Source organism: Balearica regulorum, chromosome Z (assembly GCF_011004875.1).
Source record: "Balearica regulorum gibbericeps isolate bBalReg1 chromosome Z, bBalReg1.pri, whole genome shotgun sequence".
NCBI classification, from domain to species: Eukaryota; Metazoa; Chordata; class Aves; order Gruiformes; family Gruidae; genus Balearica; species Balearica regulorum.
The window spans coordinates 20,206,403-20,233,429 of NC_046220.1; the positions used below are offsets into that span (position 1 = coordinate 20,206,403).

The following is a 27,027-nucleotide window of genomic DNA, read 5'->3' on the forward strand; positions in this document are numbered from 1 at the left end:
ATGGGTTGATCTTTTAGCTCAGCTGCAGTGCCTGTTGCGGGGGCTTGGGCAGCTGCAGTGCCTGTGGGTCCGCTCTCTCTCCCTCTGGATAGTGCTGTCTACTATCAAGCAGTGTTTGATAGACTGTGGCCAGGGCCCAGCACAGCGCAGTAAGTTGTGTCTCCTTAGAATCCCCACAGCATTTTCCTTTCAAATATTCTACCATTTTATCGGGGTCTTGCAGTTGTTCGGGAGTGAAGCTCCAAACCATTGGGGGTGAAAAGGTCTCTAGATACCCGCCCATACTCTCCCACATGCCATGCCAGCCCTGACCATTCAGCCTGGGGGAAGACCCCTGGGTAGTATTCTTGAAACAATTTTTGCTAACCCTGAACAGGAGTGGGAAAACATTCAGGAGACCTAGCAATAGGAATATACTGGCCTGAACATTCCAAGGGTATTCAAAATTCTCAAAAATTGTTGTGACCAACCAAAAGGGAAAAGGGGAGGTGAAAGAGTGGGAGAAGGTATCCCCCCCGTCTTCTCCATAGATCCGGTGCAGTTATTAATCAATTCTGAAGGATGTTGACCGAGGTACGGGCCTGACCGAAATGCTATGTACAAGTACCAGCTCAGACCCATGACTGTCAATGATATCTTATCATAAGTCGTTATCACACAATACAACAATATGAGAACAGGAACCCCTCTCCCAGAGGTGATAAACAGCGCCACAGGGATTGCACAGAGTAAACACGGGTTTACAAACCAGAGCCATGTGACCAAACAGAACATCATTATGACCAGTGACTGTTTCAATAACATCATAAATGCTTATAACAACTTTGTTTTAACACACTTGGGTCAGACTTGTCGTTATCACAACACCTTGAGCCCCACGTTGGGTGCCAAAAAGGACTGAAGTGGTTTAGGCCCAGCCAGCACCTGAGTGTCACGCCCGCTTGCTCACCCCTCCCCCGGCGGGATGGGGAGAACAGGAAAACAACGGCAAAGCCTGGAGGGTTGGGATAAGGGCAGTTTACTAGGACAACCCCTACCCGCCTAGCCCCCTTTGATGGTGAGCATGATGTCACATGGTATGGAATAGCCCCCGGCCAGCTTGGCTCACCTGTCCTGGCTCCTTGGGAAATTAACTCTATCCTTGCCAGAACCAGGACAGTAATATAGTTTCACCTGTATGGTCTCTGCACAGGGGGATATATACTAGCCAGGCTTCCCATCATAGGTGTGAAGTGTTCCTCTGTGAACTTTGAAGATTTTTTTTTTTCTCTTTTTTTTTCGGTCAAGCTTAATGCATGTTTATATACTGTTATTCTAAAATAGAAATCTGAGGTAAAGAACTTCCTTGAGAAAGAGGTGCCAACTTTGAAGTTTATCCCACTGGATGAATTTAAGAGAAATTTGGATTTTTCTTGGGAAGACTAATATTTTGTTTGTTTTAATATTTTATATTTTCTAAGTTTAACTGTTAAATACAAAATTTGAAGAGTGATAGTAAGATATGTCCAAATAAATAAGGGAGGTTTTTTAGTTGTAAAAAAGCAAAAGTCACTATTGACTCCCTGCATCTCCAAAATGTGCATCATTGACAAGACAATGCCTAGGCCTAGGGTTCCCTATGATGGAATTTAACAGCAAAAGATTCCAAAGATTTGGCTATCTGTACTGTCTGTCTAATAGTAATTAGATTTCTGTTTCTTTTATTTCGAGGCACAAAATAAGACCAAAACATCATTGTCAAGTTTTTTTTTAATACTGTCTACTTTGAAATACAGGGAGCAGGTTACTGGGTAGGATAGGAAGTTGAAAGAGACTACAGTGAGTTGGAAATCGCTTTGATTTTATTTTCAACAAAGTCAATTCAAATACATAAAAAGATTTTCATATCGCAAATTCTGTTCTATAATAAATAATGTTTCATTTGGGAGTCTTTCCTTAATCTTTCAAAATGTTTCATAATGAAAATGCTTTTACATATTTTGTACTAATGGAAAAGTACTGGTGCTTTTTCGCTGGGACAAAAATAAACAAAGTGAAGGCAAAAGGTGAGTCTTTTCAAATCTCTAGCTTAGTCTAGCTCTAAGAATAATATTAAAGTATGGGTAGTTAGGAATGTCTTGTCTTCTGTTTAGACCTCAGACACATTTTTAGACTGTTGGTTGTTCTTCCTCTGATGTTTATGGAAGCAGTTTAATTTTAAATGAAATCTGAATTCATTTAAACTGGGATTTGGTTAGCAGGGGAATGCATTCTGTTTTCAAAAATGGTTCTTTTTGTTGAACTAATTTCTAAAATTTAAGTCAGTGTAATGAAGGTATTGTATATGGAAGCTAATCAAGGAAAACAAGTTTTATAATGTCTTCCATCTTTCTGACAGGTTGTGAAGATGAGAAAAGATGTGAAGAAGGCCAGAGTCCTGACTATTCGCAGACTAACGAGACACATTGGGAAATTAAAGTTGAAAAAGTGAGTTTTAAATATCAGTGTTCTTGTTTGTGTGTTTTGTCTTGTTTGTGAGAAATATGTGTTACATTTAAAACTTAAGGCACTATGATGCATAAATTCTATGTCTTATTTTTACATCACTTTAGGCTAAAAATGTTAACTAAAAAGGAATGTCATAAAGCAGAATTGGGATAAATTTTTAAAGGGATTTAGTGTATTGGAAACTAATCCCAATCACTTACAGAACCTTTTACAGCACTTTTATAGGTGTCAGACTTAATATTTTAGGTTATTCTGCTGTTGAACATGGTTGTGCAACATTTTCTCACTGCAGTGGTCTGCAAGGTTCTATAGCAAAAAACATTGTTTAGTTTGCAAAGAAATACAGGTCATACTTGACTTTTTAATAATTGCTATTAATTAATATTTAAGTAAATAGTTAAAGCAACATTTTGCAGGTTGTATTTTTAAAGGTTACTGGCCCAAAGTAATTTATGATGTGGCGTACTGGAGACAGTAGAAGATACATCTGTTACTGTGTTCAAAGTGTAAATCAGGTGTACTCTTCTCCCACAACTTCAGCAAATTGTGCAAAATGAGAAGCAAGCCCAATGATCTTTTATATTTAAATACTACAGATCTTAAAATGTATTTATATTTGAAGTATCAGTGTCTCCTATGTATTATTGATAGGAATTGTAACTACTATTTTCCAATGCAGTAACATTTATTTTTCTTATTATTGTGGTAAATCCTCAGGTTTTTCTCCTCTGTTCAGATCAGCAGAAGTGTTAGATTATGTTCAACTTTTTGCTAAAATGTTCATTTAACAACAAGGGAAGGGTGTTTATGCTTGCTTTTGTGATATTTTTATTTTGCTACTTAGTATTAGCACACGGTGTGTGTGTGGGGGGAACTAAAGGTAACAAAAATAACTTTTTAATAAAGACAGACTTCATTTGCAGGGGTTCAGAAGACTTGAAAATGAAGAACCAAAAACGAGTTGAGAGATTAATAGAAGAAATCCATGCCATGAAGGTAATACCATGTTTAGAGATTTAAGTATGAGATGCAATTAATTTTAGTAACAAAATGCTTAGTTTGTCTTCAGGGATTGCATTGCATACTGAAACTTAACTGAAATATTTCCAGAGTCAGCTTGGTCATTGCAGTGACACAGCTGGAAAATTATGAATATTTACATATTTCCATTTTTGTTTGCTGCATCTGTCAAGGTGTGAGGCAATTTGAGTCTTAAGCTTGCCAGACTAAATATGAGTTTCTGTAGAAATGTATGTTGCTCGAAGTTTTTACTGTAACAGTTAAAGCACAGAAATTAAAGTTCTCCTGCCACTCAGGAGTGTGGAAGGCATTTTGTGAGTCTGACAATACAGTATCCTCATTGTCAGTTCTCTTACCTTTAAGTGTGATGCTACTTGTATTTTACTTTCAACTTACAAGTCCTGTAGCAGATTGAAATTTTAGCTGCAAGGGACTGCTAATGCTTGAGTCAGGCCTTTTTTTTTAATCTTCAGCCTTGCTGTCAAGTGATACAATTTTTGTCTCTTATACCTTATGACATATCAGCAAATGCTTCAGAAATTTTATAACTTTCTGATGTTTTGTATTAGTCATATCTCAGTTTTAACTGATACCGCTTAAAATTGTGTGTGTTGAAATGAGGTACAAATTCCAGTCATAAAGCTTGAGCACAAGAGTACTGTATAGGCCAAGAAGACTGTTTTCACGTAAAATTACTGTTTTGCTTGGGTTTCCATGATGACTTTAGTAATTAAATCACCCCTGCCTTTTTTCGTATTATTTTTTTTATTCTTTCCTGATCCTTGCACATATCTTAGTCTTCAAAAAACCTGGTAAATTGAAAGGCTTCATTGACCTATTTAGATGTGCTTTGTGCCAGATAGATCAGGTGGAATCATAGGGATTTTTAGCACAGTGCTTGCAAAACGAGTCCTTACAAATCAGTAAAGGGGAAAAGAAATTGCACAGCACTGTATTGAAGAGTAAAGCACTGGTCAAGCAGCATGACATTCATATTGAGGCATTCTGCTTTTTTGGCTTACTGTCAGTTTTAAACTTGGTCTTGTGATTGCTCTTTTTTTGATGACACATTTATGTGTCTATTGGAGCATGATGATGATTCTGGAAACATATCTCAATTTGTAAGACTATATATAAGTGACCAGGTGTGGTGCAGCACTGAGCTCCCAAAACCATGTTTTACAGGGCTTCTGTGAGGGTTTTACTGCAAGATCCATTCTGTGCACCTTTCCCAGAAGTGTTCTCTTTGCCCACATTGTGCTTTTCCTTCCACGACGGGCTCGTGCAGACATCTTAAAGGCTGCCTGCACTCAGGGCTGTATTGGCCAAGTACATTCAAGCTGTTTCTTCATTTGGCATTAATGAGTGCAGAATTTGTGTTAACTTTGAGAACAATTGTCGAGGGAGGATAGATTTAAAATCTCGAGAGCTGAAGGCAAACAGATTTTGCCTTATAGAAAGGGAGGAGTCTTCAAAGTGATCAGCTGAGAAAGAGAAAAAGGTCTCTCACTTTTCAGGCAAATAGCTAGTAACTGTGCTTGGTTACCTGAAATTGTGCTGTAAGTGGTCTTTATTGTTAAAAGAAACACACCTTTACATTAATGATATTTTTATAGCAAAAAAGTTGTTTTTCTTGAAGTTTCTTAATCTTTCAAAATGAACAAATAGACACATACTAGCTTTACAGTGTGTTTGTTTCATAGACAAAAGGGAAATTCCTGTTTGTTATGAATCACAGCCTAAAAGGCACTAGTTGTTTACATATTTTTTTCACCACTGTTGATTTCTGCACTAAGAGAGCTTTCTAGAGTTGGTGTAGAAATATTCCTCATTCAGCATGGAAGAGTAACACAACAGCTTTTACAGAAATTTGAGATAGGAGATTTTATATTGGTGAAATGTCACTCCCAGCAACCTTTTGTCTTAAGTTATTGATCGTAGAATTTCATAAAGAATGGTTTGAATAACCTGAATGGATATTTTACAGTTTTTAGGAAAGAATGGACAGAATAAAAATGGTAAGCGGCCCACGAAGTTGCAATTTAAAGCAGGCTTGTATTATCCAGACTATTCCAGCAGTTTTAGTGTGTGGATTCCAAACACTTGTCAGAGGAGACACAAATCCTTTCAAAACGGATTGACTGTGTGCAGAATATAGGAATTGGTCATTTTCCATAGAACAGGCAGAAATAGTCCATAAACTTTTACTTACGTGTTTTATGTGAATAAAACTTTTACTGAATGTTTAAGCTTAAGGAATACAGCAAGCTGCAAAGAGAAGTTCAGTTGAAAAGACAAAAAACAAAAACAACTACACCCGCTGAAGTGGTTTGGAGCCAGAACGCGGAAGTTACACCAGAGTCTGATAGCATGTGTATTTTCAGATTAAAAGGGGTTTTTTGAGATGGCTACTTACAACTTCTAGAACTTCTTTATTGGTTGGACAAAGACATAAGGAGTTGCTGTTGATTGAAGAAAATACATATTTGAAAGAAAAGGAAAATAGTACAGTTTTTTCCTGAGTTTTTCCCCATTGCCGAAGGCAGCACATCTCTCTCTAAATATGCATTTTTTTTCCATCTGTCAAGAACAGACCCAGGCCACCTTTCCCCTACTACATAACCAGGAAAAAAAAAGCTTTCTGGGGACTGCTGGCATGAAGAGGGTCTTTTGTGAAGGACTTTGTGTATCCTGATGACCTCAGAAGGCACAAGAGGAGGATTCTATTTCACAAGGAATTTGTTTCAAGATCAGGAAAGAACAACTGGAACTCTGGAACCTTGACATAATTGTTTGTCTTACTGAAGTTTTTAATGTGATGGCTTAAGTTTCTCTTATGCAGAAAAAAAAATGAGGGGTTGAAATCTCAATGAGGGAGAATTGCTGCCTTAAGAATTACATTTCTACATTCAGCTGCCTGTAAACCCACAAACCTTTTATACTAGTTCACTTAAGGAGTGTAATTTCTTGGTCAGCACAGTGTTTTAGTATTGTTGCTGCCACTTCATGGAACAGCTATTATCTTTCATCCAGACTGTGACAACAGCAACAAAAAAAATCAATTGCCTGATGCTGCGTATGTTGTTAGAAGCTGGCTGCCTGCAGCTCGGCAAGACTTGTAAGTGCTATGGTCCTGAATGACACAAATACGAACTTTCAGTTACAAGTTCTTAACCTTCCTTTCTAGTGTTGATCTTTACTAATTACAGCCTGATGCTATAGGAGGGAGAAAATGCTTGCTATTAGCACTCCTGTCTTATCTCTTGGAGATGCTTTTTTCCTGTCTTCAAGTAGACTCTAAACAGACACTGCCGACATAATTTCACTTAAATATACTGTTTCCTAGGATTAGGACATGATTAGATGCTCACTTTTCAGGTTAAATACTGTCTGTGTCTACTTTTTTTTAATATCCTATATACACTCATATATCCACAGTTCTGCATATATTGAAAACCTAAGAAATGTTGGTGCTGGGCTGTATTAAGTTTTTTTGTAATTTGAGTTTCAAATAGCATATATTGTTGTGTTATTGTTGGAATGACATTTAATTTTTGATTCTATATATTTTCATTGTTAGAACTGGAAATTTAAAATAATATAATTGGCAAATGCAATTAATATTGTCTCAAGCACAACAATCAGAAGTAAACATTGTGGGAAATGAGAGCAGTTAAAAATTCCAGCTACGTGGATGCAGGAACTGGGTTAATTGTTTGCAGGAGTTCTCAAAGCTATTGGAATAGTACACTGTTTTTTGAGTTCTTCAGATTTCATTTTGCCAAAACTGTATAAAATATTTATTTAACAATTCATGAAAGATGGGAAAAAAGAACAGTATGATCCTTTCTAGTCCTTCTACTATGATATTACTTTTTAAAATATAAAATTGTGTATACTTACAGGAATTTTTTTATTGGTTTGTCAGACTTGATGGTACTGTCAAAATGGATTAATTATCCATTGTGGAGTACTTCTTACCCTATTTAGGAAGCTATGATATTTTAAAAGTTTCTTTACACAAAAATAACTAATTGGCTAGTGATTTCTTAGCAATGTGTAGTTTATCTTGAATTGTCTAAATTTCATGGCTGACATTAGATCTCAATACAACTTCATGTAGTTGCTTTACTGTGTATTTAGGAGTAGTTTTTGCCTTTATCTTACAACGAAAACCTTGGTATTATGGCAGGTGTTGCTACAGCAATATCATGTTTGGAGGATGCCCGTTAATGAAATATGGAAGAAAGGCTATTTGCAGTGTTTGAAGGCAAAAGGTCTTCCAGTGGTTGGGAATGAGCAGCAGTTGGTTACAGCCATTGTTACATGACTTGGAAAGATACGTTCTCTATCCTGAAAATTATCACTGGAGAAATAGTTCAGTCAATACAATGTTTTTGTTTTAATACACTTAAAACACAATACTTATTGCAGAATAATGATTTTAGTAGAAGAGATACAGGCAAAGATAATGCTTTGCTCTGAATTATTTTCTCTCAAATTTGTATTTTATGTATTTATATTTTATGTATATGAACAGAAGTAGACTTAAGTGTGAACTCTAGTACTACTGTCAAACTTCTGAAAGCCAAATTGTTTTGTAAAGGTAGAGCTTCGGTCTGAAGGATGTTTTTACAGTCTTTGGCCTTGGAACAAAAATCATATAATTTCCTGAAAGTAGTAGTGATATGGGTCAGAAGGGACTTTTGCTCAGGACTGGGTAACGATTTTAGAGTAGGTCAGCTTAAGGACCTTGATTGATTTATTTATTTATTTTTAGTATTTTGCATAGAATTTTTCTATCCTGAAATACCAGGCTTTTTCAAAAAAAACCCATAATTTTCTTCTAACAGCAATTTCTCTTTTGGTTAATGTTTTCATCTTCTGTAGCCTTAGTATTAGTTAACATCTCACAGTAGAATTGTCTTCAGTTGGATTAAGGACTAATGCACTTTTTTGCTTTTCCTTTCTCCTAGCACACGTTTCCAACAAGGGTCTTACATATTTTCTTTCCTAATAGATAGGAGACTTTCGTATTGTGGCAGGTTGACCTGGCTGGAGGCCAGGTGCCCACCAAAGCCACTCTATCACTCTCCCTTCTCAACTGGACAGGAGAGATAAAATGTAATGAAAAGCTCCTGGGTTGAGATAAGGACAGGAAGAGATTGTTCACTAATTAACGTCACAGGCAAAACAGACTCAACTTAAAAAAACCCTCATCTAATTTATTTCTAAGCAAAACAGAGTAGAGCAATGAGAAATAAAACCAAATCTCAAAACACTTCCCCCCACCCCTCCCTTCTTCCCAGGCCCAACTTCACTCCCCATTTCTCTCCCTCCTCCCCCCCAGCAGCACAGGGGGACGGGGAATGGGGGTTGTGGTCAGTTCCTCACACGGTGTCTCTGCTGCTCCTTCCTCCTCAGGGCGAGGACTCTTCACACTCTGCCCCTGCTCCAGCGTGGGGTCCCTCCCACAGGAGACAGTCCTCCATCAACTTCTCCAACAGGAGTCCTTCCCACGGGCTGCAGTTCTTCACCAATTGCTCAGCGTGGGTCCCTCCCACGGGGTGCAGCCCTTCAGGAACAGACTGTTCCAGTGTGGGTCCCCCACGGGGTCACGAGTCCTGCCAGCAAACCTGCTCCGACATGGGCTCCTCGGTCCACAGGTCCTGCCAGGAGCCTACTCCAACATGGGCTTCTCACAGGGTCACAGCCTTCTTTGGGGACATCCACCTGTTCTGGCGTGGGGTCTTCCATGTGTTGCAGGTAGAATCTCTGCTTCCCCATCATCCTCCATGGGCTGCAAGGGGACAGCATGCCTCGCCATGATCTTCTGCAGGGGCTGCAGGGGAATCTCTGCTTCAGTGCCTGGAGCACCTCCTCCCCGCCTTCTGCACTGACCTCTGTGTCCACAGAGTTTCTCACATCTTCTCACTCCTCTCTCTGGCTGCAAAGACTGCCACTTTTTTTTTTTTTTTTTTTCCTTCTTAACTCTGTTATCCCACAGCTACTACCACACTGGCTGATTGGCTCGGCCTTGGCCAGCAGCAGGTCCTTCTTACAGCCGGTTGGCATTGGCTCTGTCCAACATGGGGCTAGCTTCTAGCAGCTTCTCGCAGAAGCCACCTCTGTAGCTCCCCCCATTACCAAAATCTTGCCATGCAAACTCAATATGCATATTAATGTTATAGAATCTTCAACCTGCAAAGTTTTTTCAAGAGTAATGGAAGCTCTTAAACTCTTGTGTAATCAGCTTAGGAAGGGTCCTTGATGCTTCTCAACAAAAGGCAGGGGCAGGGTTGGTCCAGCCCTCACAATGGTATGGACCAGATGCTGCTTACAGATCTTTTCAGGGAAGGAAGAAGGCGTAGAACTCAGTCATTCAGCCCTCTTTCAATGGAGCAGTGCAGACCCTTGCTGTGTCAAGTGTCTGGCTTGTTATCCATGCACGATGCATTTTACTGCAGCAATGCAGGAAGCATGGTGCTTTGAGTGGTGGATAGATCCATGTGTGCGTTACTTAGGTGTACCTGTGCAAGAAGCCAGGTGCTTTTAGGAAACACTGAATTTTACTGCTTGTGTTCTCAACAGCACATTCTACTTTGTCAATGGCATTACCTGGCTCTTCTAGGTAATGCATGCCCTAGTAAGATTATTTTTCTTATACAAACTCTGAATATTCGTTTAATGGATATCTCAAATTCTGTCGGGGCTGAAATAGAAAGCTCTTCCAAGTAGGAAAGACAATATAAAGAGCACCTAGTGTAATGCAGAAGATGACAACATAAATAAATAGTGTGTTCCTGAGACCAAACACAAAAAGGAAGTCCACCAAAAGTGGAAGCAAGAACAAGACTACCTGGGAGGAATGTAGAGACACTGCCTGAATGCACAGGGTGTTAGAAAATACAAAACTCAGATGAATTTCCAACAAGTGAGGAATGTGAAGGTCTGCAGAAATGGCTTTTGGAAGTACGCTGGGAGCAAAAGTAAAGCTAAATGAAAATAAGGGACCACCGCTCAGTGAGGGAGTATGGAAAAGGGTGAAGAATTGGGAATAGTACACCAGATAGTTGTACTGCCATTCAGAGGGACGTCGACAGGCTGGAGAAACAGACAACGAGGAAATCTCCTGAAGTTTATCAATGGAAAATGTCAAGTACTGCCCCTGGGAAGGAGTAAAGCCTTTGACCCATCTGTGCTGGGGGCTGACAGGCTGGAAAGCAATTTTTTAGGAAAGGATGTTGGTGTCCTGCTGGACACTAGCTGACCATGAGCAAGCAATGCACCCTCATGGCAAAGAAGGCCAGCATTCCTGTGGGTTACATCAGGAAAGGCGCTGCCAGTAGTTTGAGGGAGATGATCCTTCCCTGGTACTCAGACTTGATGAGAGGCATCAGGTATTTACACTTCATATGGAAATAGTGGTGCCCACTGATAGGACAAGAAGCAGTGGGGACAAACTGAAATACAAAAAACTCCGTTTAAACTTAAGAGGAAACTATTTCACTGTAAGAGTGATTAATCACTAGAACAGGTTGCCCAGAGAGTTTGTGAAGTCCGCATCCTTGGAAATACTCAAAACCTGTCTGGACATAGCCCTGAGACATGTTGTCTAGTTGACTAGAGATCCAAGCTCTAGCTGGAGTCCAGAGATTCCCTTCCAAGTTCTAAAATTGTGTGGAGAGAGATGAAGTGGACAACTGGGCAGTAAGAGTGGGTGAAAAACTGTCAGGTCTGTCAGGTTCGAAGGATTGTAATCAGTGGTAGAACATTCAACTGGTTGCTGGTTACAAGTTACCCCTTAGGGGTCTGTACTAGTACCAGTACTGTTTAGTGTGTTAATAATGCCATAAATGATGATATGGGGTGCATTCTCTGCAGATTTGTTGATTATACCAAATAGGGGCATGTGGATGATTTGCCTAAGGGCAGGGCTGCTGTACAGAGGGATTCGCACAGGGTAGAAAAGTGAGCTGAGAGGAGCTACATGTAGTTCTAGAAAAGGAAATGCATAGTCTTGCATCTGGGATGGAATAGCTCCATGCAACAGTCCAGGCTGGAACCAATTGCCTGGAAAGCAGCTTTGTGGAAAAGGGCCTGGGTTCCCTGGTGGACAAGAAGTTGAACATAAGAGAAAAAAGTGCCCCTGTGGAAAGGAACACCAACTGCATTGTAGGCTATGTTAGTGTAATTGTGACAGGTATATGGCACTGGTCTTCCCCTCTATTTGGTTGTGATAGGACTGCATCTGGAGTGCTGTGTCCAGTTCTGGGCTTCCCAGTATGGGAAAGACATGGACATACTGGAACAAGTCCCACAGAGGGCCACCAAGCTGGTTAGGGGCTGGAGCATATGATGTGCAAGGTAAGAGAACTCTGTTTGCTCATCCTTAATGAAAAAAAGGCTAAGGGCAAACCATATTAGTGCCTGTAGCTACCTAGGATGGCCTAGGAAGATGGAGCCATTCTTTCTTCAGAGGTGTCCAGTGGAAGGATGGTGGTCAACAGGCGTCAGTTTTGTATTGTGTGATAACGACTTATGATAAGATATCATTGACAGTCATGGGTCTGAGCTGGTACTTGTACATAGCATTTCGGTCAGGCCCGTACCTCGGTCAACATCCTTCAGAATTGATTAATAATTGCACCGGATCTATGGAGAAGACGGGGGGGATACCTTCTCCCACTCTTTCACCTCCTCTTTTCCCTTTTGGTTGGTCACAACAATTTTTGAGAATTTTGAATACCCTTGGAATGTTCAGGCCAGTATATTCCTATTGCTAGGTCTCCTGAATGTTTTCCCACTCCTGTTCAGGGTTAGCAAAAATTATTTCAAGAATATTACCCAGGGGTCTTCCCCCAGGCTGAATGGTCAGGGCTGGCATGGCATGTGGGAGAGTATGGGCGGGTATCTAGAGACCTTTTCACCCCCAATGGTTTGGAGCTTCACTCCCGAACAACTGCAAGACCCCGATAAAATGGTAGAATATTTGAAAGGAAAATGCTGTGGGGATTCTAAGGAGACACAACTTACTGCGCTGTGCTGGGCCCTGGCCACAGTCTATCAAACACTGCTTGATAGTAGACAGCACTATCCAGAGGGAGAGAGAGCGGACCCACAGGCACTGCAGCTGCCCAGGCCCCTGCAACAGGCACTGCAGCTACCCAAACCCCCGCAACAGGCACTGTAGTCGAGCCAAAAGATCAACCCATACCAGTATCAGTCACCCCTATACACAAAAAGAAATACCCAAGGTTCGCTTAGTGAGAGATGATGATGAACCAGGGCCATCACGAGAACAAGAAGAGGAGCCAGAACCAGAAGTGATCACTCGATCCCTGTCCCTGAGTGAGCCGCAAGATATGCGGAAAGATTTCAGCCGCCTTCCAGGGGAGCACATTATTACCTGGCTGCTCCGCTGCTGGGATAACGGGGCCAGTAGCCTGGAACTGGAGGGCAGGGAGGCCAAGCAGCTAGTATCCCTGTCTAGGGAAGGGGGCATTGACAAGGCAATTGGGAAGAAGGCGCAGGCCCATAGCCTCTGGAGGCGCCTCCTGTCAAGTGTGAGGGAAAGGTATCCTTTCAGCGAAGATATTGTATGTCGGCCAGGCAAGTGGACCACTATGGAGAGAGGTATCCAATATCTGAGGGAATTACCTGTGCGGGAGAAGGTTTATTATGATCCAGACAATGCACAGTTGCCCACAGACCCCGATGAAGTCCAGTGTACCCGACGCATGTGGTGAAAACTTGTGCGAAGTGCACCATCATCGTACACCAACTCACTGGCAGTAATCGACTGGAAGAGGCACCCATGGTGGATGAAGTTGCTGGCCGACTCTGGCAATATGAAGAGAGCCTTTCTTCCTCCCTCGTCTCAGCTGTGGAGAAACTGTCTCAGAACGTCAGGCAACTAAAAAGAGGATATATCTTACTCCCCACCTGCACAGACCCGCATTTCAGCTGTTAGGAGTAAGCATTTTTCTGCTCCAGAGAGGGGATAAGGAGCATACACACCACGAGGTGTCCTGTGGTTTTACCTGCGTGACCATGGAGAAGACGTGAGGAAATGGGATGGGAAGCCTACCTCAACCCTGCAGGCACAAGTGCATGAGCTACAAGGCAAGACAGCTGTACAAAGGGACTCTTCCAGAAAGAATGCTGCTCCAGTTTCCACTGGTCAGCCCCCCAGATCAAGTGGAAGGCCTGATAGCACTTATGACCCTCTTGAAGGGACTTCTAAGTCCTTTTTGCAAGAGGTGAGTAGTGACTATGACGAGCAGGATTAGAGGGGCCCTGCCTCCAGCCAGCTGGAGGAAAGGGACAATAGGGTTTATTGGACTGTGTGGATCCGATGGCCTGGCACATCAGACCCACAAGAGTACAAGGCCCTAGTGGACACTGGTGCACAGTGTACCCTAATGCCGTCGAAATATGAAGGGGTGGAACCGATATGTATTTCTGGTGTGACAGGGGGATCCCAACAGTTGACTCTGTTGGAGGCTGAAGTAAGTCTAACGGGGAATGAGTGGCAAAAGCACCCCATTGTGACTGGGCCAGAGGCTCCATGCATCCTGGGCATAAACTATCTCCGGAAAGGGTATTTCAAAGACCCAAAAGGTTACAGGTGGGCTTTTGGAATAGCTGCCTTGGAAGTGGAGGAAATTGAACCATTGTCTAGTTTGCCTGGTCTCTCGGAGGACCCTTCTGTTGTAGGGTTGCTGAGGGTTGAAGAGCAACAAGTGCCAATTGCTACTACAACTGTGCACTGGCGGCAATACCGCACCAACAGAGACTCCCTGGTTCCCATCCACAAGCTAATTCGTCAACTGGAGGGTCAGGGAGTGATCAGCAGAACCCGCTCACCCTTTAACAGTCCCATATGGCCAGTGCGGAAGTCCAATGGAGAGTGGAGGCTGACGGTAGACTATCGTGGCCTGAATGAAGTCACACCGCCAATGAGTGCTGCCATGCCAGATGTGCTGGAACTTCAACATGAACTGGAGTCAAAGGCAGCCAAATGGTATGCCACAATTGATATTGCTAATGCATTTTTCTCAATCCCTTTGGCAGCAGAGTGCAGGCCACAGTTTGCCTTCACTTGGAGGGGCCTCCAGTACACCTGGAATCGACTGCCCCAGGGGTGGAAACACAGCCCCACCATCTGCCATGGACTGATCCAGACTGCACTGGAAAAAGGGTGAAGCCCCAGAGCACCTGCAATACATTGATGACACCATTGTATGGGGCAACTCAGCAGAGGAAGTTTCTGAGAAAGGGAAGAAAATAATCGAAATCCTGCTGCAGGCTGGCTTTGCCATAAAACGAAGTAAGGTGAAGGGGCCTGCGCAGGAAATCCGATTTTTAGGAATAAGGTGGCATGATGGGCGGCGTCAGATCCCAATGGATATTATCAACAAAATAGCAGCCATGTCCCCACCAACCAACAAAAAGGAAACACAGGCCTTCTTAGGCGTTGTGGGTTTCTGGCGAACGCACATTCCGAATTACAGTTTGATAGTAAGCCCTCTCTACCACGTAACCCAGAAGAAGAATGATTTCAAATGGGGCCCTGAGCAACGACAAGCTTTCGAACAAATTAAACAAGAAATAGTTCATGCCGTAGCTCTTGGGCCAGTCTGGGCAGGACCAGACGTAAAAAATGTGCTGTACACCGCAGCAGGGGAGAATGGCCCTACCTGGAGTCTCTGGCAGAAAGCACCAGGGGAGACTCGAGGTCGACCCCTGGGGTTTTGGAGTCAGGGATACAGAGGATCCGAGGCCCGCTACACTCCAACGGAAAAGGAGATATTGGCAGCCTGTGAAGGGGTTCGAGCTGCTTCAGAGGTGATTGGCACTGAAGCACAGCTCCTCTTGGCACCCTGACTGCCAGTGCTGGGTTGGATGTTCAAAGAGAGGGCTCCTTCTACACATCACACAACCGATGCTATGTGGAGTAAGTGGGTTGCACTGATCACACAACGGGCTCGAATAGGAAGCCCCAGTCGTCCAGGGATTCTGGAAGTGACCACAGACTGGCCAGAAGGGAAAGATTTCGGAATGTCGCCAGAGGAGGAGGTGACACGTGCTGAAGAAGCCCCACTGTATAATAAACTAACAGAAGATGGGAAACCATATGCCCTCTTCACTGATGGGTCCTGTCACATCGTGGGAAAGCATCGAAGGTGGAAGGCCGCTGTATGGAGTCCTACACGGCGAGTTGCGGAAGCTGCTGAAGGAGAAGGTGAATCGAGCCAGTTTGCAGAGGTGAAAGCCATCCAGCTGGCCTTAAATATTGCTGAAAGGGAAAAGTGGCCAACACTGTACCTCTACACTGACTCATGGATGGTGGCCAATGCCCTGTGGGGGTGGTTACAGCAGTGGAAGCGGAGCAACTGGCAGCGTAGAGGCAAACCCATCTGGGCTGCCCCACTGTGGCAAGATATTGCTACCCAGCTAGAGAAGCTGGTTGTAAAGGTACGTCATGTAGATGCCCATGTACCCAAGAGTCGGGCCACTGAGGAACCTCAGAACAACCAGCAGGTAGATCAGGCTGCCAAGATTGAAGTGGCCCAGGTGGATTTGGACTGGCAGCGTAAGGGTGAATTACTTATAGCTCAGTGGGCCCATGACACCTCAGGTCATCAAGGAAGAGATGCGACATATAGATGGGCCTGTGATCGAGGGGTGAACTTGAGCATGGACGCCATCTCACAGGTCATCCATCAATGTGAAACATGCACCATAATCAAGCAAGCCAAGCGGGTAAAGCCTCTGTGGTATGGAGGACGGTGGTTGAAATATAAATATGGGGAAGCATGGCAAATCGACTACATCATGCTCCCACAAACCCGCCAAGGCAAGCGTTATGTTCTTACAATGGTGGAAGCAACCACTGGATGGCTGGAAACATATCCTGTGCCCCATGCCACTGCCCGGAACACTATTCTGGGTCTTGAAAAGCAAGTCCTGTGACGACATGGCACCCCAGAGAGAATTGAATCAGACAACGGGACTCATTTTCGGAACAACCTCATAGACACCTGGGCCAAAGAGCATGGTATTGAGCAGGTCTATCACATCCCCTATCATGCACCAGCCTCTGGGAAAGTTGAAAGGTGCAATGGGCTGCTAAAAACTACCCTGAGGGCGATGGGTGGTGGGACCCTCAAACACTGGGACACACATTTGGCAAAGGCCACCTGGTTAGTTAACACTAGGGGATCTGCCAATCGAGCTGGCCCTGCCCAATCAAAATTTCCACGCCCAGTAGAAGGGGACAAAGTTTCTGTAGTGCACATGAAAAATATGTTGGGTAAAACAGTTTGGGTTATCCCTGCTTCAGGCAAAGGCAAGTCCATCTGTGGGATTGCTTTTGCTCAGGAACCAGGGTGCACTTGGTGGGTGATGACAAAGGATGGGGAAGTCCGGTGTGTACCCCAAGGGGATTTGATTTTGGGTGAAAATAGCCAATAAATTAAATTGTACGATGTTAATAGCGATATACTGTATCAATGGTACGACCATAAGAATCACCCAAAACTAATGAAGGATGGACTTTGAAACTGAACAAAGTGCCACGATGATGGAACTAGAACTGACTTCAACTGATGCCCAGAAACTTTATCGAAAAATCACATCTGTGACATCCAGACTGTGAGCACGGACCATACCAGATACACCGGCTGTGAAAACCCCAGATGCAGCATGCAACAGTCCAGCAGCATGCACCATTGCTCCTGCTCTGAGAGACTGTAATGGCAGATGAAACCCAAAACCATGGACTAAATGAACTCGACAGACATTTTAGAGCGATAGCCCATACAGTAAGGCAATGAGTTCTGTAAAATAATCTGGGCATGACGTAGATGGTATAGAATAAGGGATGGATAATGTCCTGGTTCTGGCAAGGATAGAGTTAATTTCCCAAGGAGCCAGGACAGGTGAGCCAAGCTGGCCGGGGGCTATTCCATACATCATGCTCACCATCAAAGGGGGCTAGTCGGGCAGGGGCGGGTTCGGCATGTCAGCCTGGCTCCAGGAGGGGTTGAGCATCCGTTCGGTGGGTCCTGGGATGGGTAAAAGCATTCTCTGTTATCACCCACTGTTACTATCTGTTATCAGCACTGTTGATTGTTTCCCTCTCCCTCGCTGTCCCAGTAAACTGCCCTTATCCCAACCCTCGAGGCTTTGCCGTTGTTTTCCTGTTCTCCTCCCCATCCCACCGGGGGAGGGGTGAGCGAGCGACACGTGGCACTTAGCTACTGGCTAAACCACCATCCTAAACCGCATCAGGATGTTGTTTCCGAATGGAGTTTACTTCATGGAAGTTGCACTTATGCCTGTCTACCGATACGTACATGCGCTTATCCTTAGAAGCAAATTATGGCAACTCTTTTATCAAAGCATAGATGTTTTAGTCTTCATAGCTGAGGTGGAGTAAAAGTATACAGAAGAAGTGATAAGCTGAATGAATGTCTGTTGGGATGCCTTTCTCAGTGTTTATGAGGTCTGAGGCTTGGCTCTTGATATTCTTGGTTAATATGAGGGAGGAACGTGATGTCAGGAGACTACATAACCATGTCTCCTCAGTATACCCACTTTCTGTGAATATTCCTATCTACCACGTTTTCCTGACATGATTCTTAAAATAGTGAGAAGGCAGGTTGGTATACTCACAGGCTGAGTTCAGTTCTGTTCTTAATCTTAAATATTACATTGCTTCCATTCATGCTTATGGTAAAGTGAGTAAAACCCCCATTTAATATAACTGTTTTCCAAGTCAGTCTCCTGTTTGCTCCTCTTGCAGGGTCAGAATATCTTAACTGAGCAAGCTTAACAATGTCAGCATGAGAAAGCTGTAGAATATGATACGGTTTTTTTCTAGATAGCAAGCATAAAAGAATACTTAGAATTGTAAGGAAAACAGAGAAAAATGTGGGGGTAAAATCTTGCATAATTTTAATTTTGAATGAGAAAACAATTGATAGTCATTCCTACTGTTTTATTTCATTATGATAACAGAAGTAATGATTATATTTACACCAAATACTGCTTTGGATTGCGTTAAAAAAAAAAAAGATGGGCTGCATTTCTTATATATGAAAGTCAGTAAAAATATCACCAGCTTCATTTTCAAAACTTCATCGTTGACCAGATACTTAAATAAAAGCAGTTATCGTGTGCTTTTTTTCTTATGCACTAGATTCTTAGTTATAAAGTGAAAACAGATCACAAAGGCAGCTTTTTGATGGATTTGAGACAACTTAAGGAAAATATTAAAGTAAGTTCTAAGTAAAGGTTGTCAACTATCTTAAAAATATGGTTTGCAGATGAAGCTTTTTTTTCCTCAAGTCTTGTGTAAGAATTTTATCATTTATTTTTTTATAAGGATGCAAAATAAGCTATTTTCACTTTTTAAAAAATATGGCTTGCAGATGACACTCCATCTCCTTTCTGAATTCTGCATAAGTATTTTTACTGTTTATTTTAATAAAGAGGCAACCTTTGCAGTAGTACAAAAAACCAAATTAATGGAACCCATATGCCTTAATTTATTTGAAAATTGAGCAGTGACAGAAAACCAAAACACTTATTGTTGTTATTAGTCAAAATAATGACAGAAGTGTCAGCATGTTTCTGCGCTTATTTTGAAAATATTTATGTATATTCCAAACAGATATCTTGGTCTTGTTGTTGACTTCTTTCATCATCCCAACATGTATTTCACTTTAGTGCACCAACTTGGGCCTCTTTGTTAACCTTCTCCATAATTCATCTGAACCTGAGGTAGAAAAGAATGTTTCTGTAAGCACTGCATACCTTTTCTTTACATTTTGGCCATCCCATGCTGAGGTGTACTAACAGTAGCCAAATAAGATGGTCCTTGTGAAATCTCTGACGCAGTTCTAGTTAATTTCTTGTTGTAGACTAGCTGGTCTTTGTAATTAATTTATTCTGGAGAAGCTAAAAAGTAGCTCCAGTAAATAGTGAATCTACTTAGTATGGTGGATCAGTGTTTAACTGTCTCAATATGTTTAATCAACTGTTCTTTTTGGGAGTCTGTCTTCTGAAGAAATTTCCCAACAGAAATTAGGTCTTTTGGTCTTCATAGCTGTAAAAGAAATTATTCTTGAATAATGCAGTAAAGGTTTTATTCTTATTTCTTCTAATTGGAGGGTTGGGGGAGGGAAGAGAAATTGGAGACCTACTGTAGATATCTTTATAGTCACTTGGAAACTAATTAATTCAGAATGGTGACTGCAGCTGCTATGACTCCTTATTCCAGCTGATGCTTTTGTGTATAAAATCTTATTTCCCCCATGGTTGCCTCCTGCTTAAAAAAAAAAAAATATATATATATATAAAAAGTCTGTTCTGGGAATGTAATACTAATGTAAATATGACTTCAGTGCTGGACAGACTCATTGGCAGTTTTATTAAAGAATGGATTTAGTGAACATGTGGATGAATAGGATGAGGCAGAATAGTTGTACCTTTAGGAGATGAAAGTCGTGCCTTGGATATCAATGGGAGTTCTTTGAAGGAATAAATACGTACAGTGGATATTGCTCATTGAGTCTGTATATTGTTTTAAATTTTCAAAAAAAGCCATTGTCCAGCTTTTACCAAAACCTCTAGTGGTTATGATTTTTGTTTGTTTGAGTTTTGGTTGGTTTTGTTGGTTTTTTTTTTAAAGACTGTTCATGGATGTGCATTTTCTTCTTTTAATTAGAGTTAAACATAGTAAGTGGAAGAGGGGAATAGATGGTTAGCTTTCATAGTGTTGGAAAGCTAACAGTGGAGTTCTGTGGGGATCAGTGCTGGAAATGATTCAGAAAAAGAGAATGAATGACAGAGCTTGATGATCCAAAATTTCAGGACAGTGAAAATACTAAGACACTGAGGAATAATATTACAAAACTGACTAACTAGGAAATAAAATGATTAAAGAAATTCAGTAGTGATAAATGCCAAGTAATGCATGTTGTAGTGGTGAGAATTACATTTCCAATGATTTGTTTTTATGGGGTTGAAATTCACTATTACCAGTGGGGTGGTGGATATGGGAGTTACCATAGATAGCTCTGTGAAAATGATATGTTGCTATTCTGTCTTCAGACAGAAGACAATCTGTTCCTATTTAAATCAATTGTTTTACCATATACTGCATCATAGTGTATTAAAAAAAAAAGAAAGAAGAAAACTAGTAAAAGTATAAAGAAAAGTGATGACAGAGATATGGCATAGCATCTACAGAAGGTATAACAAAATTGGAATAGGATTTCCTGGGATACAAGGTGATCTACTGATATTGGAGGTTTACACAATTTATATATTTGTCCTGGATAGTTCTTTTGCACTTTGTATACCAATATTTTACTCAGAAGCTTTTAGAAGCCAATTTGGAAATCTGCAGATACTGACAAAAATTGTATTTCTTGTCATTTGTTTCCAGATCTCTTCTTTCCACTTTTACCCCTCACCTTAAGCAGGTTTATCTTGCATAAGTTTCAAGATCTCTTGGGAAAGAACAAAAAGTAATTTATTTTCTTCCCCACAGTGCTTTAAGAAAAGACTGGAGGAGGAGTGCTTTTCCTGGACATAATGCATACTGGGAAGGGGAATGAAAAAAGGAAATTCCTTCTTTCTCCATTGTGTCTAATCTTTGAACTCTCTTTCTTTTAAGCCCTCTGGAAGCAGACAAAGGGGCTGTGTAATACGGCTCTGTGTATTCACACTCGTACCTCTTTCTGCATCTTTCTAGGTTCTTCTGTCTTCATTATTCATTTCTGTTTCCATATCTGTTTCAAACCAACATCTAGTGTGTGAGGATTATTAGCTGGATTGTACCCATTTGTCAGTCACTGTCCTCATTGGGAACGTTGTGAGAATACAGCACATCTTTTTCCTGGCTGCTTTGGTGGCAGTCTTGCTGGCTCAAGCTCCTGCTGGGAGAAAAGAGGCTGAACTGAGACAGTTGTGCATAGCGTCCCCTTCTGGCGGGTAACGCTGTTTTTCTTTAAATTTTACAAAAACAGTTCATCTGGCAACCAGCAATACTGGCAACGGTTGTGAATACCGGGGATAGTAATTCAAAACCAAAGATAGTTCCAGCCAACACAGGACTGCCTGGAAATATGTTAACCCTGAAATTGCATGTGGTTGTTATTTTAATATTAGAAAAGCAGCGTGGAACAAATTGCCAGTACAGAGTGAAATTACAGATTGTACCAGTCCAAGTGAACACTGACAGTCAGAACTAAAAGATGTTTGAAGTGAAAGAATATTCAAATAATGATAATTTTGGCATCATCAAGCTTGCTGTAGTGAATAATCCAGGGAGCTTTTTTTTTTCCTTTTTTGTAACTTTTCTTTTGAATGCTTCTAATTGTAGTTTACTTTCTTAATACCTTCTACTTCTGAACTTGTCACAAGTTTAAGACTTGCTAGCTTTTTTTTGTATCCTATGGTAAAAACAGTGACTTGCTCACTGAACGTGGCTACTGAATCAGATGGGAACCTCCAAAATTAAACAATTCATTTAATCTAACTGACTAAATAAAATGCCAAGTTCACAGTGTTCATCTCAGTAGACTGATGTAATTGCTGGCATTTGACTTGCATACCTCTTGAAATATTAAATTAGTTTATAAACGTGGCAGAAAAGAGCAGCCTATACTTGCCAAATAAAGTTTGGGTACTTTACAACAGTTTAAGCTAGCCATGTTAACTCTTGTTTTAGGGAGTTGTTTTTTCATTTCGTTTTGTTATTAAACTGCATGAATAAGTAGTCTTTGCTTCAGCTGCATGCTTTGCTTTTAAGAGAGCTTGTACAGCATAGCAGAATAAGGTTATTTAACTAGAGCAAGGTAACCGTTTGGACAGAACTGTGTTTATAGGAATATTGTGAAGTTTTGGTTGTTAAGTATTTTAATAACTGTAATTTTCCAGAGAAAATAAAAACAGAAAACTATAAAATTTTGTAGTGTGAAACTTAGTAGATGAAAACTCACAGGTTGACATTGAATTTCACTTGGATCTAAACTGAGACAGCAATACTGTAGACATTTAGTAATGTTTAAAATTGGTGCCAGCAAAAACCTGACACCAGTGTAGTTTACAAAAAAGAACAATTGCTAGACAAGTTCCACTTGAAATTCATTCTTTCATTTCCAATGATTAACTGTAATTTTGGAGTTCTTTGTTTTCTAACAGGTTAATAATAGTTAATTCCCATCAAAATCAAATTCCATATATTCATCTAAAGTGAGACAGTTGTACAGCTTTCGATTTTTTGGGGAAGTTCTATTTTGATAATTTCCTCTAGTGACTGCTTTGGTTTGTTATTTTAAAATGAGAATTAAGTTTTACTATTTTTTTTTCCTAATCTATTTTGTAGTATTCCTGCCCAAGTTGTTATTACACCAACAAGGCTAAAAATTACAGATGTTTTTTTTATTTATTTTTGAGAGTCATATATTAAAGTAAAAGGCAAGTTAAAACATTACATTCTATAAAGGTTTTGAAAATAAGGCATTCAATGAAACGTACAAAGTCATTAAAAATACATGAAATTTTCTTCAGCATATACTTTAGGAAAAGTAGCAACTGTAGAACCCTTTTTATGTTTTTCTTCCTCTTTGTAATACAGAATCTAGATATTTGATAATTGAAAAACCCCTATAATTACTGTAGGACATAATAATAAACTTGAACCCTAATGACACAGGGGAATGTATTTAAATTATAATTCACTTAATTTGTCTGCAATTAGAGAGAAAATGTCTTCATTTCTACAGGCTAAAATCTCTGGTTTCAGTATGTGATGATATAGAATCAAGTCATCCAGTCAGGTTGCCGGGAAAAGCTTTGTTGGCTAGACTAGTGGAACAAAAAAAGATCTATGGAATCTTTTTTTTGTTGTGGTTTTGCTTTCCTGTAGTTGTCTGTTCTTTATGACACAGGTATTTACAGTAAAACTTGACTTCTGTGGAAAGCTAAATCTGTACATCCACATACTTTTATCATACTACATTGACTGTAAGCTTAGCAGAAGTTTAACTTCTTGGAAGTCATTTATTAGAAGAAGATGTCATTCCTGAAAATGTGAATACTTCTGAAATGGTATTTATTCAAATGATATTAGTAAATATTTGTAAGACTGATAATTATGAAAACAATTTAATAGTAAGAGGTTCCTACAACATGCAGAGCATTGCTAATTGGAAAGACATTCCTACCTCCATTGTAATGTGACATGTCATTTTCACTTAGAATACATTAGTAATATGCTGATTTGTCTTGTTTATATTAATTTTCAGTGCACTTATGCCTCAGCACGCAGTCTTTACTTTGTCAGTATATTACATTGTACTAGACAAGAAGATTGGAAATCCATCTTCCCAAACACATTCCCCCACAGTGGTTAATTATTGTCTTTTATGGTCTCTGTTAGCACCCAGTAGAGTACTATGTATTTTTATAAACTTTGTATGTTTGCACCACTTACATCTTGTAATTTAAAAAGCAAGGATTTATGCCAGTGAGGTGCCAGAGAGTCACCAAAGAAACCAAGACAGTAGCTCCCAAATAGACTCCCTTTCTCTGTCTGAAAGGTGCAGGCTGTGGCGTGTTATGCACAAGCATTGAAAATCCTGAGTGTCATCTTGCTAGGAAGAATGGTGAGTCAACCTGAGCAAGGCAGCGAGATCTTTAACCTTAGTGTGAGTAGATTAAGCATATCTTGTTTTTCATTTCTTTACCTGGGCATTTTATATATGTTTCTGTCTGTTTTGAGTGTTAGAAATAAATGCTTTTAATTCCTTTTTATTATATCTAGCATGAGTGTGGCTTGGGAGGCACAGCAAGGCCCTTCTCTGTGTAGTACAGGGGATTCTGTAAACTGAGGGAGCTGAAGTGCTGAAGCTTCTGAGCAAGTCCTCTGCCCTGAGCCCCAAGTGTGATTCACCCAAGAACCCCAAGAATGAATCCACATTTTAGCTGCATGGGCCGCCAGGTGAGCTGACGCTTCCCGGAATGGTGGGTGCAGGCTTTTTCCAAATGACTGTTAAAAAAAAAAAAAGTCAGGAAAGCTTTTAGTATGGAAATATCTAGATATTTACTTGACTCATGAAGGCCAATAATACTCTGAACAAGTGACTTGGGAGTCTATATACCTTCTTAATTTTCTGGGCATCAGTCAAATTCATACCTGTGACGGGGACGGCACCATCCTAGACTCCCTGTGAGTCAGTCTACCTCTAATGAGACTGTTACTGGCCCTCACTGGGTTCTCACCTGTGGACTGAAAACTTCAGACCTCCTCAGCAGTAATTTGAAACTCTTGGTAACTGTGGCATAACGCTTACATCCACGGATGTGAAGCATTATGTAAAGTGTCTGTTTGCAGTCTGCTGCAACAGGAGACAATGGCGGGTCTTTTAGAAGTGAAATGCTGAAATGCTGGATTGAATTCCTGATGAAAAAAATCTGTTCTACTTGCCACGCTTTCAGATTCTGCTGTGTTTTGAGTACTAATACAGGGATGCAAAGACTGGAGACTTCTTGGGGCTGCTGGCAACAGAATTTTTAGTGTCAAAGTAGTGCTACTATATCTATTTTAATAAATGTATCAGCTTATTTTTTTGTTAATTAGGAATGAAACATTTTAATTCTCCAATATATTTCTTAGGATCAAGTAGAATAAATGGTGCAGTTGCATCATTTGGGCGTTCTCATGTTGTCATTCAGCCAGAGAAGATAAATGGGTTTTCAGGATTACTTGTCACAGTCAACAAAGCAGGAAATCATTAAAATAAAAGTCTGAGGCTTTGGGTGTCAAAGGCTTTACTGCAGAAGGTGCAGTCACAAACAAGTAGCAAATGCAGTGTTCTGTGTTTACCTAACATCAGGTTACAGTTAGGGAAATTTGAGACAAATTGGTAGACCTGTCTGGAAGCATTTTATGTAATTTAAAGGTGATGGATAAAGATGAGAGTGACCTGGATTGCCTGGATTCCATTGAGGAAAAAAGTAAAGCCAAATGGAAGATTAAATTTCCAGGAGTAAGGAAGGCTTGGGCTTTTTGTCTAGAATGAGAGTTCTCTCCTTCTGTAGGATATTACCAAGGCAGATACTGCATCCCATGTTATTCCTGTTTTTAAAATTGCAGTTAAATGAGAGCAAACGCAGAAAAGACTTACCGAGATTATATATGGTCGAATTTTCATTCTGTGGTAGATGAAGTTCAGGAATTTAATTACTAAAAAGGCAGCTTGAGAAGTGATTTGGTAATACTTTGTAAGCACTGGCAGGAAGACAGACAGCCACTCGAAAGTGCTTAATTTTGTCTGTTTATAAAATTATGTAGTGATTTTATAATAAAGCAAATATCTCAGTGTAGCACTGATCTGTTTAATAAACTTAAGTATAAGCCACACTTAACTAGACAATATCAGACTTTTACTTACCAGTTTAAATTTTCTTTCCTACTGTTCTGTTTATTAATTTTATCCAAATTCCCCTCCTGGCAATACTATTAATCTTTACTTCACATCTGGTAAAATTGGGGCTTGGCGGGGGATATGACTAGGGGGTGGATTTTATTTTATTTTTTACATAGGCAGAGTGCCATTTAGTTTGTTATGGTGGTCCATATGAATCTCCAATGAGACTTACATCTGTAGAAATTCGTGTGTGTGTGTGTGTACATATATACATACACACACACACATACATATATATATATTGGGGTCACAGGTACTGAGAAACAATTTAGATTTGTAAACTGTCAGGGGAAAAAGTGTCCCTTTTTCATAAACAGTTTGGTATAACCAGTTAGCTGCATTTCTTGAAAACAGGCCTTCATAACTGGAATGAACTTGTACTCTTATCATGGATTTAGTTTCTTTTTGAAAAGCATATAAACTTTCAGGTGAACCATGGCTGATTTATTTCACTACTTTGAAGATATCTTGTGTGTAAGTGCGTGATCCCATTTTTGTGTACTTTCACAATTAGTTCTTTTTTGTGTGCTATCACTTAGTATTTACACTGAGTCAAAGGCTATTTTGCTCTGAAGGACTAAAACACTGAACTTTTACAGACTTAGGGAAACAATTGGTTGTGACAGGAAGGCATGCAGTTACTAAATTATAGAAAGAAGAATCTGAAATGAAGTTTTTTTTTTTTTTTGCTATCCCCTTTTCCTCACTAAGGAACCTAGAAAAATTGACAGGAAACAGCAAAATGAGACTGACTGTTGTGGAAAAATACAAGAAACTTTGAGAGAAAGTAGTCTCAAACACCTCTTCAAGGGTAAAAATTATGGTAATGTTTTAAGAAATGTAAGTACAGTAATGGGTAACAAACTACAGTTGAGATTTCACCAGAAGTATGTGATTTTTGGGATGGGTGTCCTCTTACCTACTTATATACTACTGATTTGATTAGTTATTTTTTATAGAAAATCCTCCATTTTAAGACAAAAATCATCTTACAAAGATGGTGTATATG

At 40.4% G+C, this 27,027-nt stretch overlaps 1 protein-coding gene across 1 annotated transcript in view; it reads left to right on the forward strand.

The window, feature by feature from the left end:
- Positions 1–27,027, forward strand: part of SRFBP1 (serum response factor binding protein 1) — an 89,844-nt gene that overhangs the window by 25,753 nt on the left and 37,064 nt on the right. Inside the window, exons 2-3 of the mRNA XM_075740068.1 lie at positions 2,378–2,466; positions 3,411–3,483. Of these exons, the coding sequence (XP_075596183.1) occupies positions 2,378–2,466; positions 3,411–3,483 (162 nt within the window). The remainder of the gene's footprint in view (positions 1–2,377; positions 2,467–3,410; positions 3,484–27,027) is intronic.